This window comes from Oncorhynchus kisutch, unplaced genomic scaffold (genome assembly GCF_002021735.2).
Source record: "Oncorhynchus kisutch isolate 150728-3 unplaced genomic scaffold, Okis_V2 Okis03b-Okis08b_hom, whole genome shotgun sequence".
NCBI classification, from domain to species: domain Eukaryota; kingdom Metazoa; phylum Chordata; class Actinopteri; order Salmoniformes; family Salmonidae; genus Oncorhynchus; species Oncorhynchus kisutch.
In genome coordinates, this window is record NW_022261980.1 from 18,491,530 (window position 1) to 18,509,547 (window position 18,018).

Below are 18,018 nucleotides of genomic sequence, written 5' to 3' on the forward strand. Positions count from 1 at the left end.
TTAGTAGCCTGGTCCCAGGTCTGTTTTAGTAGCCTGGTCCCAGGTCTGTTTTAGTAGCCTGGTCCCAGGTCTGTTTTAGTAGCCTGTTTTAGTAGCCTGGTCCCAGGTCTGTTTTAGTAGCCTGGTCCCAGGCCTGTTTTAGTAGCCTGGTCCCAGGTCTGTTTTAGTAGCCTGGTCCCAGGTCTGTTTTAGTAGCCTGTTTTAGTAGCCTGGTCCCAGGTCTGTTTTAGTAGCCTGGTCCCAGGCCTGTTTTAATAGCCTGGTCCCAGATCTGTTTCTGCTCTTGCTAACTCCATTGTTCATTGTCAAGCCAAACATGACATAAAGAGTTGGCAGGAGAGTAGAACCACCCTGACACCAGGCTAGAAGACCAGGTCTGTATTGGTCAGACTAGAACCATCCTGACACCAGGCTAGAAGACCAGGTCTGTATTGGTCAGACTAGAACCACCCTGACACCAGGTCTGTATTGGTCAGACTAGAACCACCCTGACACCAGGCTAGAAGACCAGGTCTGTATTGGTCAGACTAGAACCACCCTGACACCAGGCTAGAAGAACAGGTCTGTATTGGTCAGACTAGAACCACCCTGACACCAGGTCTGTTTTAGTCAGACTAGAACCATCCCTGAGACCAGGTCTGTATTGGTCAGACTAGAATCACCCTGACACCAGACTAGAAGAACAGGTCTGTATTGGTCAGACTAGAACCACCCTGACACCAGATCTGTATTGGTCAGACTAGAATCACCCTGACACCAGACTAGAAGACCAGGTCTGTATTGGTCAGACTAGAACCACCCTGACACCAGACTAGAAGACCAGGTCTGTATTGGTCAGACTAGAACAACCATGACACCAGGTCTGTATTGGTCAGACTAGAACCACCCTGACACCAGACTAGAAGACCAGGTCTGTATTGGTCAGACTAGAACAACCATGACACCAGGTCTGTATTGGTCAGACTAGAACCACCCTGACACCAGGTCTGTATTGGTCAGACTAGAACCACCCTGATACCAGGTCTGTATTGGTCAGACTAGAACCACCCTGACACCAGGCTAGAAGACTAGGTATGTTTTGGTTAGGCTAGAACCACCCTGACACCAGGCTAGAAGACCAGGTCTGTTTTGGTCAGCCTGACCAAATGTTTTGGTTAGGCTAGAACCACCCTGACACCAGGCTAGAAGACCAGGTCTGTTTTAGTCAGACTAGAACCACCCTGCCACAAGGTCTGTATTGGTCAGACTAGAACCACCCTGACACCAGGCTAGAAGACCAGGTCTGTTTTAGTCAGACTAGAACCACCCTGACACAAGGTCTGTATTGGTCAGGCTAGAACCACCCTGACACCAGGCTAGAAGACCAGGTCTGTTTTAGTCCGACTAGAACCACCCTGACACAAGGTCTGTATTGGTCAGGCTAGAACCACCCTGACACCAGGCTAGAAGACCAGGTCTGTATTGGTCAGACTAGAACCACCCTTACACCAGGCTAGAAGACCAGGTCTGTATTGGTCAGACTAGAACCATCCTGACACCAGGTCTGTATTGGTCAGACTAGAACCAGCCTGACACCAGGTCTGTATTGGTCAGTTCTAACCACCCTGACACAAGGTCTGTATTGGTCAGGCTAGAACCACCCTGACACCAGACTAGAACCACCCTGACACCAGGCTAGAACCACCCTGACACCAGGCTAGAACCACCCTGACACCAGACTAGAACCACCCTGACACCAGGTCTGTTTTGGTCAGACTAGAACCACCCTGACACCAGGCTAGAACCACCCTGACACCAGGTCTGTTTTGGTCAGACTAGAACCACCCTGACACCAGGTCTGTTTTGGTCAGACTAGAACCACCCTGACACCAGACTAGAACCACCCTGACACCAGGTCTGTTTTGGTCAGACTAGAACCACCCTGACACCAGGTCTGTTTTGGTCAGACTAGAACCACCCTGATACCAGGTCTGTATTGGTCAGACTAGAACCACCCTGACACCAGGCTAGAAGACTAGGTATGTTTTGGTCAGGCTAGAACCACCCTGACACCAGGCTAGAAGACCAGGTCTGTTTTGGTCAGACTAGAACCACCCTGACACCAGGTCTGTTTTGGTCAGTCTAGAACCACCCTGACACCAGGCTAGAAGACCAGGTCTGTTTTGGTCAGACTAGAACCACCCTGACACCAGGCTAGAAGACCAGGTCTGTATTGGTCAGACTAGAACCACCCTGACACCAGGCTAGAAGACCAGGTCTGTTTTGGTCAGACTAGAACCACCCTGACACCAGGTCTGTATTGGTCAGATTAGAACCACCCTGATACCAGGTCTGTATTGGTCAGACTAGAACCACCCTTACACCAGGCTAGAAGACCAGGTCTGTTTTAGTCAGACTAGAACCACCTTGACACCAGGTCTGTATTGGTCAGACTAGAACCACCCTGACACCAGGTCTGTATTGGTCAGACTAGAACCACCCTGACACCAGGCTAGAAGACCAGGTCTGTTTTAGTCAGACTAGAACCACCCTGCCACAAGGTCTGTATTGGTCAGACTAGAACCACCCTGACACCAGGCTAGAAGACCAGGTCTGTTTTAGTCAGACTAGAACCACCCTGACACAAGGTCTGTATTGGTCAGGCTAGAACCACCCTGACACCAGGCTAGAAGACCAGGTCTGTATTGGTCAGACTAGAACCACCCTTACACCAGGCTAGGTCTGCTAGGTCTGTATTGGTCAGACTAGAACCATCCTGACACCAGGTCTGTATTGGTCAGACTAGAACCACCCTGACACCAGGTCTGTATTGGTCAGGCTAGAACCACCCTGACACAAGGTCTGTATTGGTCAGGCTAGAACCACCCTGACACCAGACTAGAACCACCCTGACACCAGGCTAGAACCACCCTGACACCAGGCTAGAACCACCCTGACACCAGACTAGAACCACCCTGACACCAGGTCTGTTTTGGTCAGACTAGAACCACCCTGACACCAGGCTAGAACCACCCTGACACCAGGTCTGTTTTGGTCAGACTAGAACCACCCTGACACCAGGTCTGTTTTGGTCAGACTAGAACCACCCTGACACCAGACTAGAACCACCCTGACACCAGGTCTGTTTTGGTCAGACTAGAACCACCCTGACACCAGGTCTGTTTTGGTCAGACTAGAACCACCCTGATACCAGGTCTGTATTGGTCAGACTAGAACCACCCTGACACCAGGCTAGAAGACTAGGTATGTTTTGGTCAGGCTAGAACCACCCTGACACCAGGCTAGAAGACCAGGTCTGTTTTGGTCAGACTAGAACCACCCTGACACCAGGTCTGTTTTGGTCAGTCTAGAACCACCCTGACACCAGGCTAGAAGACCAGGTCTGTTTTGGTCAGACTAGAACCACCCTGACACCAGGCTAGAAGACCAGGTCTGTATTGGTCAGACTAGAACCACCCTGACACCAGGCTAGAAGACCAGGTCTGTATTGGTCAGGCTAGAACCACCCTGACACCAGGTCTGTATTGGTCAGACTAGAACCACCCTGACACCAGGTCTGTATTGGTCAGACTAGAACCACCCTGACACCAGGCTAGAAGACCAGGTCTGTTTTGGTCAGACTAGAACCACCCTGACACCAGGCTAGAAGACCAGGTCTGTATTGGTCAGGCTAGAACCACCCTGACACCAGGCTAGAAGACCAGGTCTGTATTGGTCAGGCTAGAACCACCCTGACACCAGGCTAGAAGACCAGGTCTGTATTGGTCAGACTAGAACCACCCTGACACCAGGCTAGAAGACCAGGTCTGTTTTGGTCAGACTAGAACCACCCTGACACCAGGTCTGTATTGGTCAGACTAGAACCACCCTGACACCAGACTAGAAGACCAGGTCTGTTTTGGTCAGACTAGAACCACCCTGCCACAAGGTCTGTATTGGTCAGACTAGAACCACCCTGACACCAGGCTAGAAGACCAGGTCTGTTTTAGTCAGACTAGAACCACCCTGACACAAGGTCTGTATTGGTCAGGCTAGAACCACCCTGACACCAGGCTAGAAGACCAGGTCTGTATTGGTCAGACTAGAACCACCCTTACACCAGGCTAGGTCTGCTAGGTCTGTATTGGTCAGACTAGAACCATCCTGACACCAGGTCTGTATTGGTCAGACTAGAACCACCCTGACACCAGGTCTGTATTGGTCAGGCTAGAACCACCCTGACACAAGGTCTGTATTGGTCAGGCTAGAACCACCCTGACACCAGACTAGAACCACCCTGACACCAGGCTAGAACCACCCTGACACCAGGCTAGAACCACCCTGACACCAGACTAGAACCACCCTGACACCAGGTCTGTTTTGGTCAGACTAGAACCACCCTGACACCAGGCTAGAACCACCCTGACACCAGGTCTGTTTTGGTCAGACTAGAACCACCCTGACACCAGGTCTGTTTTGGTCAGACTAGAACCACCCTGACACCAGACTAGAACCACCCTGACACCAGGTCTGTTTTGGTCAGACTAGAACCACCCTGACACCAGGTCTGTTTTGGTCAGACTAGAACCACCCTGATACCAGGTCTGTATTGGTCAGACTAGAACCACCCTGACACCAGGCTAGAAGACTAGGTATGTTTTGGTCAGGCTAGAACCACCCTGACACCAGGCTAGAAGACCAGGTCTGTTTTGGTCAGACTAGAACCACCCTGACACCAGGTCTGTTTTGGTCAGTCTAGAACCACCCTGACACCAGGCTAGAAGACCAGGTCTGTTTTGGTCAGACTAGAACCACCCTGACACCAGGCTAGAAGACCAGGTCTGTATTGGTCAGACTAGAACCACCCTGACACCAGGCTAGAAGACCAGGTCTGTATTGGTCAGGCTAGAACCACCCTGACACCAGGTCTGTATTGGTCAGACTAGAACCACCCTGACACCAGGTCTGTATTGGTCAGACTAGAACCACCCTGACACCAGGCTAGAAGACCAGGTCTGTTTTGGTCAGACTAGAACCACCCTGACACCAGGCTAGAAGACCAGGTCTGTATTGGTCAGGCTAGAACCACCCTGACACCAGGCTAGAAGACCAGGTCTGTATTGGTCAGGCTAGAACCACCCTGACACCAGGCTAGAAGACCAGGTCTGTATTGGTCAGACTAGAACCACCCTGACACCAGGCTAGAAGACCAGGTCTGTTTTGGTCAGACTAGAACCACCCTGACACCAGGTCTGTATTGGTCAGACTAGAACCACCCTGACACCAGACTAGAAGACCAGGTCTGTTTTGGTCAGACTAGAACCACCCTGACACCAGGCTAGAAGACCAGGTCTGTATTGGTCAGACTAGAACCACCCTGACACCAGGTCTGTATTGGTCAGACTAGAACCACCCTGACACCAGGTCTGTATTGGTCAGACTAGAACCACCCTGACACCAGGTCTGTTTTGGTCAGACTGGTCAAACATTTCCCAAGGCATTAATGAACTTGATTTCCACAGTTAAAAACGAAGTAGTTTATTTACAAAAGCTCTATTTTGAATGTTGTATTGATCTTTGTGTCATTGATTAGATTTGATACATATGACTGACTATGTGTCTCAATCAAACTGTTTTACTGTGCGTCTATTCGCCAATTTAGCTTTAAAAACATTCTATTGAAATAACAATCAACTTCATTTGTGTCACAGTAATGATTGTATGTCACAATCTAGCTCTTTACAAATAAAGGTGTTTTCTTCTGTTCACCACTGTCCTCTTGTTCATCCATTTAACCACAATTACCAGGGCTGTGTCCCAAATGACCCCCTAGTCCCTGGGTAGTTAACTACGACCAGGACCCATAGTGAATAGGTAGTTAACTACGACCAGGACTCATAGTGAATAGGGTACCCTAGGTAGTTAACTACGACCAGGACTCATAGTGAATAGGGATCCCTAGGGGTAGTTAACTACGACCAGGACTCATAGTGAATAGGGTACCCTAGGTAGTTAACTACGACCAGGACTCATAGTGAATAGGTAGTTAACTACGACCAGGACTCATAGTGAATAGGGTACCCTAGGTAGTTAACTACGACCAGGACCCATAGTGAATAGGTAGTTAACTATGACCAGGACCCATAGTGAATAGGTAGTTAACTACGACCAGGACCCATAGTGAATAGGGTACCCTAGGTAGTTAACTACGGCCAGGACTCATAGTGAATAGGGATCCCTAGGTAGTTAACTACGACCAGGACTCATAGTGAATAGGGTACCCTAGGTAGTTAACTACGACCAGGACTCATAGTGAATAGGGATCCCTAGGTAGTTAACTACGACCAGGACCCATAGTGAATAGGGTACCCTAGGTAGTTAACTACGACCAGGACTCATAGTGAATAGGGATCCCTAGGTAGTTAACTACGACCAGGACCCATAGTGAATTAGGGATCCCTAGGTAGTTAACTATGACCAGGACCCATAGTGAATTAGGGATCCCTAGGTAGTTAACTACGACCAGGACTCATAGTGAATAGGGATCCCTAGGTAGTTAACTACGACCAGGACCCATAGTGAATAGGGTACCCTAGGTAGTTAACTACGACCAGGACCCATAGTGAATAGGGATCCCTAGGTAGTTAACTACGACCAGGACCCATAGTGAATAGGGTACCCTAGGTAGTTAACTATGACCAGGACCCATAGTGAATAGGGATCCCTAGGTAGTTAACTACGACCAGGACCCATAGTGAATAGGGTACCCTAGGTAGTTAACTACAACCAGGACCCATAGTGAATAGGGTACCCTAGGTAGTTAACTACGACCTGGACCCATAGTGAATAGGGTACCCTAGGTAGTTAACTACGACCTGGACCCATAGTGAATAGGGTACCCTAGGTAGTTAACTACGACCAGGACCCATAGTGAATAGGGTACCCTAGGTAGTTAACTACGACCAGGACCCATAGTGAATAGAGTGCCATTTGAGACAGTCCAGATTAGAGGTCGGCCGATTAATTGGGGCCGAACTCAAGTTTTCATAACAATCGGCATTATGGCCGATTACATTGCAAACCACGAGGAGACTGCGTGGCAGGCTGACTACCTGTTACTCCACGAGGAGACTGCGTGGCAGGCTGACTACCTGTTACTCCACGAGGAGACTGCGTGGCAGGCTGACTACCTGTTACTCCACGAGGAGACTGCGTGGCAGGCTGACTACCTGTTACTCCACGAGGAGACTGCGTGGCAGGCTGACTACCTGTTACTCCACGAGGAGACTGCGTGGCAGGCTGACTACCTGTTACTCCACGAGGAGACTGCGTGGCAGGCTGACTACCTGTTACTCCACGAGGAGACTGCGTGGCAGGCTGACTACCTGTTACTCCACGAGGAGACTGCGTGGCAGGCTGACTACCTGTTGCTCCACGAGGAGACTGCGTGGCAGGCTGACTACCTGTTACTCCACGAGTAGACTGCGTGGCAGGCTGACTACCTGTTACTCCACGAGTAGACTGCGTGGCAGGCTGACTACCTGTTACTCCACGAGGAGACTGCTGACCACCTGTTACTCCACGAGGAGACTGCGTGGCAGGCTGACTACCTGTTACTCCACGAGGAGACTGCGTGGCAGGCTGACTACCTGGTACTCCACAAGGAGACTGCGTGGCAGGCTGACTACCTGTTACTCCACGAGGAGACTGCGTGGCAGGCTGACTACCTGTTACTCCACGAGGAGACTGCGTGGCAGGCTGACTACCTGTTGCTCCACGAGGAGACTGCGTGGCAGGCTGACTACCTGTTACTCCACGAGTAGACTGCGTGGCAGGCTGACTACCTGTTACTCCACGAGTAGACTGCGTGGCAGGCTGACTACCTGTTACTCCACGAGGAGACTGCTGACCACCTGTTACTCCACGAGGAGACTGCGTGGCAGGCTGACTACCTGTTACTCCACGAGGAGACTGCGTGGCAGGCTGACTACCTGGTACTCCACAAGGAGACTGCGTGGCAGGCTGACTACCTGTTACTCCACGAGGAGACTGCGTGGCAGGCTGACTACCTGTTACTCCACGAGGAGACTGCGTGGCAGGCTGACTACCTGTTGCTCCACGAGGAGACTGCGTGGCAGGCTGACTACCTGTTACTCCACGAGTAGACTGCGTGGCAGGCTGACTACCTGTTACTCCACGAGTAGACTGCGTGGCAGGCTGACTACCTGTTACTCCACGAGGAGACTGCTGACCACCTGTTACTCCACGAGGAGACTGCGTGGCAGGCTGACTACCTGTTACTCCACGAGGAGACTGCGTGGCAGGCTGACTACCTGGTACTCCACAAGGAGACTGCGTGGCAGGCTGACTACCTGTTACTCCACGAGGAGACTGCGTGGCAGGCTGACTACCTGTTACTCCACGAGTAGACTGCGTGGCAGGCTGACTACCTGTTACTCCACGAGGAGACTGCTGACCACCTGTTACTCCACGAGGAGACTGCGTGGCAGGCTGACTACCTGGTACTCCACGAGGAGGAACACCTATTTTAGCCAGTGTCACGTTCTGACCTTTATTTCCTTTGTTTTGTATTTAGTTAGTATGGTCAGTGCGTGAGTTGGGTGGGCAGTCTATGTTTGATTTTCTATGATTTGGGGTTTTCTATGTTTCGGCCTAGTATGGTTCTCAATCAGAGGCAGGTGTCATTAGTTGTCTCTGATTGAGAATCATACTTAGGTAGCCTGGGTGTCACTGTGTGTTTGTGGGTGATTGTTCCTGTCTTTGTGTTTGCACCAGATGGGACTGTTTTAGGTTTTCTCACATTTGTTGTTTTTGTTAGTTATCTCATGTGTAGTTTCTTTATAAATTAAAGAATATGAATAACCACAACGCTGCGCTTTGGTCCGCCTCTCCTTCAGATGAAGAAAACCATTACAGCCAGACATGGAGGAGGAAGTACGAATTAACGGGAGATGAGAAATATATGCAGGAAGATGATAAGAGGAACACCTATTTTAGCCAGACATGGAGGAGTAAGTACGAATTAACGGGAGATGAGAAATATATGCAGGAAGATGATAAGAGGAACACCTATTTTAGCCAGACATGGAGGAGGAAGTACGAATTAACGGGAGATGAGAAATATATGCAGGAAGATGATAAGAGGAACACCTATTTTAGCCAGACATGGAGGAGTAAGTACGAATTTGATGGACATTTAAATAAATAACACTGGAATCAATGATAGAACAAATATATAGTATTAGTGGAGACAAGGTAGATAAACAACGGGCAGAGGGGCTAACAATGGGCAGAGGGGCTAACAACAGGCAGAGGGGCTAACAACAGGCAGAGGGGCTAACAACGGGCAGAGGGGCTAACAACGGGCAGAGGGGCTAACAACAGGCAGAGGGGCTAACAACAGGCAGAGGGGCTAACAACAGAGAGTGATAACTCCCACGGCTCCTCTGGAGGTCTCTCATAAACCTAACTTATACCCAACCCTGGCAGATCAGGCGTTTTATTTTTTAACCTTTATTTACCCAGGCAAGTCAGTTAAAAATAAATTCTTATTTTCAATGACGGCCTAAGAACAGTGGGTTAACTGCCCGTTCAGGGGCAGAACGACAGATTTGTACCTTGTCAGCTCGGGATTTGAACTTGCAACCTTCCGGTTACTAGTCCAACGCTCTAACCACTAGGCTACGCTGCCTCTCGATGAGGAGGTCGTGGTGGTGAGACGACGGCAGCCAGGGCTTCGGAAGTAAATAGATCAACCTTCCGGTTACTAGTCCAACGCTCTAACCACTAGGCTACGCTGCCTCCCGATGATGGGGTCGTGGTGGTGAGACGACGGCAGCCAGGGCTTCGGAAGTAAATAGATCAACCTTCCGGTTACTAGTCCAACGCTCTAACCACTAGGCTACGCTGCCTCCCGATGATGTGGTCGTGGTGGTGAGACGACGGCAGCCAGGGCTTCGGAAGTAAATAGATCAACCTTCCGGTTACTAGTCCAACGCTCTAACCACTAGGCTACGCTGCCTCCCGATGATGTGGTCGTGGTGGTGAGACGACGGCAGCCAGGGCTTCGGAAGTAAATAGATCAACCTTCCGGTTACTAGTCCAACGCTCTAACCACTAGGCTACGCTGCCTCCTCTACACTCTAACCACTAGGCTACCCTGCCTCTCGATGATGGGGTCATGGTGGTGAGACGACGGCAGCCAGAAAAAGAGTAAAGGCTGAGAAAGGAGAAGAGGTCAGTCAATATCCCCTAATTGCCTTACTGAACCCACGGGCGGGGGAAGAAGGACAGGAATCCATTTTAGAAGTATATAGGGTCAGTCAAGAGAATAGGAAAGGAGTTCTTAATGGCAGTGCTAGAAGATAGAGCAACGGGAGGTAGAAACAGAAAGGAAGTGGGAAAGAGGGGGCTAAAATGTTACAATTGTAATAAAAACAGACATTTCGCTGGGAAATGCCAGGCTCCATGTGGATATTGTAATAAAAACGGACATTTCGCTAGGGAATGCCAGGCTCCATGTGGATATTGTAATAAAAACGGACATTTCGCTAGGGAATGCCAGGCTCCATGTGGATATTGTAATAAAAACGGACATTTCGCTAGGGAATGCCAGGCTCCATGTGGATATTGTAATAAAAACGGACATTTCGCTAGGGAATGCCAGGCTCCATGTGGATATTGTAATAAAAACGGACATTTCGCTAGGGAATGCCAGGCTCCATGTGGATATTGTAATAAAAACGGACATTTCGCTAGGGAATGCCAGGCTCCATGTGGATATTGTAATAAAAACGGACATTTCGCTAGGGAATGCCAGGCTCCATGTGGATATTGTAATAAAAACGGACATTTCGCTAGGGAATGCCAGGCTCCATGTGGATATTGTAAAAAAAAAAAAGACATCAGCGCACGAGTTTACAGAAAGGCACGTGAAAGACGATTCTGTGGTGTGATGAGACATAAATGTAACTAAACAGAAACTCCAGGGAAAGGTTAGTAAAAAGGGAAAGGAAGATGGCGCCAAAGTCTGACTCAGACAAAGACGATGATGAACCCTGAATAGAAGCTGATACTGCTAAAATAGTCAGGAAGGCTTTAAATTAGGACTATTTTCTGGGAATGCTCGGTGCTGGAGTTGGCGACTACAGACAATTATAATAACATCGTTATTGGCGGGGAAACTCCAGCGTTGGTGGTTCAGCGGTAAAGTTTTTTGACTACAACGCGGGAGACTGAGGTTCGTATCTCAGCCTTGAGACCGATAGACTAAAATAGATTTTTAGATTGTAATTCAACTATTTGTATGTTTTGCCTGGAAAAATACAGTCGCTAGTGTTTGTATAAGATATGAACTGAACGTTTTTAATTGGTTGAATTGAGAGAATAATTCATTCAAAATAATGGCGAGGCAATTTCGATGTAATACGTTGTGTTGCCCAAAATGATGGAATAATATATTGAGACGGGAGTCGTATTTAAATAAATGATGGAATAATATATTGAGACGGGAGTCGTATTTAAATAAACGATGGAATAATATATTGAGACGGGAGTCGTATTTAAATAAACGATGGAATAATATATTGAGACGGGAGTCGTATTTAAATAAACGATGGAATAATATATTGAGACGGGAGTCGTATTTAAATAAACGATGGAATAATATATTGAGACGGGAGTCGTATTTAAATAAACGATGGAATAATATATTGAGACGGGAGTCGTATTTAAATAAACGATGGAATAATATATTGAGACGGGAGTCGTATTTAAATAAACGATGGAATAATATATTGAGACGGGAGTCGTATTTAAATAAACGATGGAATAATATATTGAGACGGGAGTCGTATTTAAATAAACGATGGAATAATATATTGAGACGGGAGTCGTATTTAAATAAACGATGGAATAATATATTGAGACGGGAGTCGTATTTAAATAAACGATGGAATAATATATTGAGACGGGAGTCGTATTTAAATAAACGATGGAATAATATATTGAGACGGGAGTCGTATTTAAATAAACGTATCATAGAAGAGAAAGTTAAGGAATAACGGAGAAATACGATAAAGTTTTGTGCCAATCAGGATTTTAAATGTTTTATGAATCGACTGACATACGATACATTAGCGAAGTACATGGTTAGTACATTAGCGAAGTACATGGTTAGTACATTAGCGAAGTACATGGTTAGTACATTTAGCGAAGTACATGGTTAGTACATTTAGCGAAGTACATGGTTAGTACATTTAGCGAAGTACATGGTTAGTACATTAGCGAAGTACATGGTTAGTACATTAGCGAAGTACATGGTTAGTACATTTAGCGAAGTACATGGTTAGTACATTAGCGAAGTACATGGTTAGTACATTAGCGAAGTACATGGTTAGTACATTAGCGAAGTACATGGTTAGTACATTAGCGAAGTACATGGTTAGTACATTAGCGAAGTACATGGTTAGTACATTAGCGAAGTACATGGTTAGTACATTTAGCGAAGTACATGGTTAGTACATTTAGCGAAGTACATGGTTAGTACATTAGCGAAGTACATGGTTAGTACATTAGCGAAGTACATGGTTAGTACATTTAGCGAAGTACATGGTTAGTACATTAGCGAAGTACATGGTTAGTACATTAGCGAAGTACATGGTTAGTACATTAGCGAAGTACATGGTTAGTACATTAGCGAAGTACATGGTTAGTACATTTAGCGAAGTACATGGTTAGTACATTTAGCGAAGTACATGGTTAGTACATTTAGCGAAGTACATGGTTAGTACATTTAGCGAAGTACATGGTTAGTACATTAGCGAAGTACATGGTTAGTACATTAGCGAAGTACATGGTTAGTACATTTAGCGAAGTACATGGTTAGTACATTTAGCGAAGTACATGGTTAGTACATTTAGCGAAGTACATGGTTAGTACATTAGCGAAGTACATGGTTAGTACATTAGCGAAGTACATGGTTAGTACATTTAGCGAAGTACATGGTTAGTACATTTAGCGAAGTACATGGTTAGTACATTAGCGAAGTACATGGTTAGTACATTTAGCGAAGTACATGGTTAGTACATTTAGCGAAGTACATGGTTAGTACATTTAGCGAAGTACATGGTTAGTACATTAGCGAATGGTACGTTTGACATTTTGGAGTAAAGAAAGGTGGGAAGTTCGGATGGTTTTACTTTTTCGATAGAATTTAATGATGGTGTTGCAGTAGAAGAGAAAGATAATTGAAGGGTAAACTGTTTTATTCACAAACACAACAACTCCCTATCTACTTTTCAACTCCGAGAAGAGAAGAGGTTTTGAAACTGTTGAATTCAGTAGTATAAAATCTACATTCAGTTTAGAGTGACACGAAGACATCACACAGTAGGTAGTATAAGATGAACCGTGTCCCCAGGTTCAACTGGCAGCTGGTGGACGAGATAGAAGACAACAAGGGACACATATGTCTTTTAACTTGTCAAATACAATTTAAACCTTAGACATAGATTATATACAAGTGCTTGAACAGCGCAAACATGAGGGATTTTTAACAATGTCGAGGACAAATAAAAAGCAAAAAAATATGACATCATTTTGGTCCCTTAAATTCTCTCTAGACATGAACAAGAACAGCATGTTGTCAGCGTCTCCAATGATGCCCCGTTCCCTAGGGCATAGGGTGTGATTTGAGATGCAGACCAATGGCGCCCCGTTCCCTAGGGCATAGGGTGTGATTTGAGATGCAGACCAATGGCGCCCCGTTCCCTAGGGCATAGGGTGTGATTTGAGACACAGACCAATGGGACCATAGGGTGTGAGTTGAGATGCAGCCATTGACCTCCTATATCTAGTCAATTAGTTCATTATGACACAGTACAGAACGTTCATTATGACACAGTACAGAACATTCATTTAGACACAGTACAGAACATTCATTATGACACAGTACAGAACATTCATTATGAGACAGGACAGAACCTTCATTATGAGACAGGACAGAACCTTCATTATGACACAGTACAGAACATTCATTATGAGACAGGACAGAACCTTCATTATGAGACCGGACAGAACCTTCATTATGAGACCGGACAGAACCTTCATTATGAGACAGTACAGAACATTCATTATGACACAGTACAGAACATTCATTATGAGACAGTACAGTACCTTAATTTCTAAAGATGTGTCTCAATTGGCACCCTATTCCCTAAGTAGTGCACTACTTTTGACTAGGGCCTATGGGGTAGTGCACCACATAGGGAAAAGGGTACCATTTGGGATGCACTAAAAGACATTTGTCCACATCAGTCAGTTTAGGCTGTTTATTATCTTCCTCTATTCGTTTTTCTCAGGAGGAACGACCTCCATCAGCAGCTGGAGGTGCATGGTGATTGGCCCTGCAGGGGAGGTGAGAGGTTAAAGGTCAGATTGGACCAATCAGGCTAATTAAAAGGTGAATAATAAATAAATAAATGTAATAAAAGGTTAATAAAGGTGACATCAGCCCAATCACAGCATGATCTATAGGCTCTGTGACCTTCTGAGTTTGGCTCCACAATGACTGGAATTATCTAAAGGGGATGAACTCCACTACCGCTCACTGAGGAATAAAACATTTTGATGCATAAAGACCCAAGTTGCAGAAGATAATAGTGTCTGCTTCCCAAATGGCACCCTATACCCTATATTATAGTGCACTACCTTTCACCAGGGCCCATAGGGTAGTGCACTACACAGGGAATAAGGGGCCATTTTGGGACACAAGCCAGTGTTGTCTTCTAGTGCACTACAAAGGGAATAGGTGGCCATTTTGGGATAAAGGCTCTCTCTCAACACTCGAGTGTCAACAACTCTGAGCAGTGGGTAGTTACTCACTCATGACCCTGCGTGTCCAGCTGAACCTGCGGTGAACGAAGGGGAAGTAGAGCAGCAGACCGCTGAGGATGAAGATGGTACAGTACAGATACTCCAGCTCTGGCTTGTCTATGATCGGTGCTAGGACCAGGTAGCAGGACACTATCACCACCAGCACTGCTATGGGAATGGGACACTGTTGGGGGACAACCAGGACATAACCACCTGTCAGTCTCACAGGAGGGATCTGGGACAGTATTGCTCTAAAAACAGGTTTAAGTGAATCTGGGATTCAGAAAAACATCAAAGCGGTTACCACCCCATTTGTTGTGGTAACCAGCTGAGGGATGTGACTGACCACCCCATTTGTTGTGGTAACCAGCTGAGGGTTGTGACTGACCACCCCATTTGTTGTGGTAACCAGCTGAGGGATGTGACTGGAGAAATGGAACCACTCTAAAATGTATAGACAGAGCTATGGATGTAAGGACTGACCGTCCACGAGCTCAACATGATAGTTGTAACTATGTTCTTCCAATAGCCAAGAGATGAAGAGGACTTGGATGTATGACATGTGAATCTAGTCTTACCTTGACGGGCCTCTTGAGTTCCTTCCTGGTGAATCGCATGACGATGAGAGCGAGAGCTGTGAGGCCGTAGAAAGCCCACTGGGCGAAACTGAAGTAGTTGATCAGGGTGTTGATGTCTGCTGGGATAATGTAGAATACGGCCAGAATACCCTACAACCACAACAACAACAACAAGGGTCAGGTTATAGGTTAGTCCACTGGTGGGCAGTAATGTATAAAGTGATGGGTCAGGTTATAGGTTAGGCCACAGGGGGGCAGTAATGTATAAAGTGATGGGTCAGGTTATATTTTAGACCACTGGGGGGCAGTAATGTATAAAGTGATGAGTCAGGTTATAGGTTAGACCACTGGGGGGCCAGTAATGTATAAAGTGATGGGTCAGGTTATAGGTTAGACCACTGGGGGGCAGTAATGTATAAAGTGATGAGTCAGGTTATAGGTTAGACCACTGGGGGGCAGTAATGTATAAAGTGATGGGTCAGGTTATAGGTTAGACCACTGGGGGGCAGTAATGTATAAAGTGATGGGTCAGGTTATAGGTTAGACCACTGGGGGGCAGTAATGTATAAAGTGATGGGTCAGGTCATATGTTAGTCCACTGGGGGGCAGTAATGTATAAAGAGATGGGTCAGGTTATAGGTTAGTCCACTGGGGGCCAGTAATGTATAAAGAGATGGGTCAGGTTATAGGTTAGACAACTGGGGGGCAGTAATGTATAAAGTGATGGGTCAGGTTATAGGTTAGACCACTGGGGGGCCAGTAATGTATAAAGTGATGGGTCAGGTTATAGGTTAGGCCACTGGGGGGCAGTAATGTATAAGGTGATGGGTCAGGTTATAGGTTAGACCACTGGGGGGCAGTAATGTATAAAGTGATGGGTCATGTTATAGGTTAGATCACTGGGGGTCCAGTAATGTATAAAGTGATGGGTCAGGTCATATGTTAGTCCACTGGGGGGCAGTAATGTATAAAGAGATGGGTCAGGTTATAGGTTAGTCCACTGGGGGGCAGTATTGTATAGAGTGATAGGTCAGGTTATAGATTAGACCACTGGGGGCAGTAATGTATAAAGAGATGGGTCAGGTTATAGATTAGTCCACTGGGGGCAGTAATGTATAAAGTGATGGGTCAGGTTATAGGTTAGTCCACTGAGGTGCAGTAATGTATAAACTGATGAGTCAGGTTATATCTTAGACCACTGGGGGGCAGTAATGTATAAAGTGATGGGTCAGGTTATAGGTTAGGTCACTGGGGCCAGTAATGTATAAAGTGATGGGTCAGGTTATATGTTAGACCACTGGGGGGCAGTAATGTATAAAGTGATGGGTCAGGTTATAGGTTAGGTCACTGGGGCCAGTAATGTATAAAGTGATGGGTCAGGTTATAGATTAGACCACTGGGGGCAGTAATGTATAAAGAGATGGGTCAGGTTATAGGTTAGTCCACTGGGGGGCAGTAATGTATAAAGTGATGGGTCAGGTTATATGTTATACCACTGGGGGGCAGTAATGTATAAAGTGATGGGTCAGGTTATAGGTTAGGTCACTGGGGCCAGTAATGTATAAGGTGATGGGTCAGGTTATAGGTTAGACCACTGGGGGGCCAGTAATGTATAAAGTGATGGGTCAGGTTATAGGTTAGACCACTGGGGGGCAGTAATGTATAAAGTGATGAGTCAGGTTATAGGTTAGACCACTGGGGGGCAGTAATGTATAAAGTGATGGGTCAGGTTATAGGTTAGACCACTGGGGGGCAGTAATGTATAAAGTGATGGGTCAGGTCATATGTTAGTCCACTGGGGGGCAGTAATGTATAAAGAGATGGGTCAGGTTATAGGTTAGTCCACTGGGGGCCAGTAATGTATAAAGAGATGGGTCAGGTTATAGGTTAGACAACTGGGGGGCAGTCATGTGATGGGGGGGCAGTAGAAGAGATAAACATCCGAAGAGCTTCTCCTTCACGTCTCTATGGATTAAAATGACAAGTGATGGGTCAGGTTATAGGTTAGACCACTGGGGGGCCAGTAATGTATAAAGTGATGGGTCAGGTTATAGGTTAGGCCACTGGGGGGCAGTAATGTATAAGGTGATGGGTCAGGTTATAGGTTAGACCACTGGGGGGCAGTAATGTATAAAGTGATGGGTCATGTTATAGGTTAGATCACTGGGGGTCCAGTAATGTATAAAGTGATGGGTCAGGTCATATGTTAGTCCACTGGGGGGCAGTAATGTATAAAGAGATGGGTCAGGTTATAGGTTAGTCCACTGGGGGGCAGTATTGTATAGAGTGATAGGTCAGGTTATAGATTAGACCACTGGGGGCAGTAATGTATAAAGAGATGGGTCAGGTTATAGATTAGTCAACTGGGGGCAGTAATGTATAAAGTGATGGGTCAGGTTATAGGTTAGTCCACTGAGGGGCAGTAATGTATAAACTGATGAGTCAGGTTATATCTTAGACCACTGGGGGGCAGTAATGTATAAAGTGATGGGTCAGGTTATAGGTTAGGTCACTGGGGCCAGTAATGTATAAAGTGATGGGTCAGGTTATATGTTAGACCACTGGG

The 18,018-nt window shown here is 46.6% G+C and overlaps 2 protein-coding genes across 26 annotated transcripts in view; one reads left to right on the plus strand and one right to left on the minus strand.

The window, feature by feature from the left end:
• The window catches only part of cep89 (centrosomal protein 89), a 251,940-nt gene extending 246,193 nt beyond the window's left edge, over positions 1 to 5,747 (plus strand). Inside the window, exons 21-26 of one of the 25 annotated variants that reach the window (XM_031812681.1) lie at positions 245 to 424; positions 687 to 1,739; positions 2,206 to 2,292; positions 2,367 to 2,802; positions 3,755 to 4,190; positions 5,143 to 5,747. The gene's annotated coding sequence lies outside the window, so the exon portion shown is untranslated. Of the gene's footprint in view, positions 1 to 244; positions 425 to 686; positions 1,836 to 2,018; positions 2,879 to 3,417; positions 3,438 to 3,754; positions 4,267 to 5,142 lie in introns of those variants that run through there. The other 24 variants (XM_031812685.1, XM_031812673.1, XM_031812675.1 and 21 more) reach the window with 24 other exon arrangements.
• A 7,497-nt stretch (positions 5,748 to 13,244) lies between these two features.
• LOC109881607 (b(0,+)-type amino acid transporter 1) overlaps positions 13,245 to 18,018 on the minus strand; it is a 55,424-nt gene continuing 50,650 nt past the window's right edge. Inside the window, exons 12-14 of the mRNA XM_031812847.1 lie at positions 15,453 to 15,602; positions 14,884 to 15,058; positions 13,245 to 14,405 (exon numbers count right to left, since the gene is read on the minus strand). Of these exons, the coding sequence (XP_031668707.1) occupies positions 14,344 to 14,405; positions 14,884 to 15,058; positions 15,453 to 15,602 (387 nt within the window). The 3' untranslated portion in view covers positions 13,245 to 14,343. The remainder of the gene's footprint in view (positions 14,406 to 14,883; positions 15,059 to 15,452; positions 15,603 to 18,018) is intronic.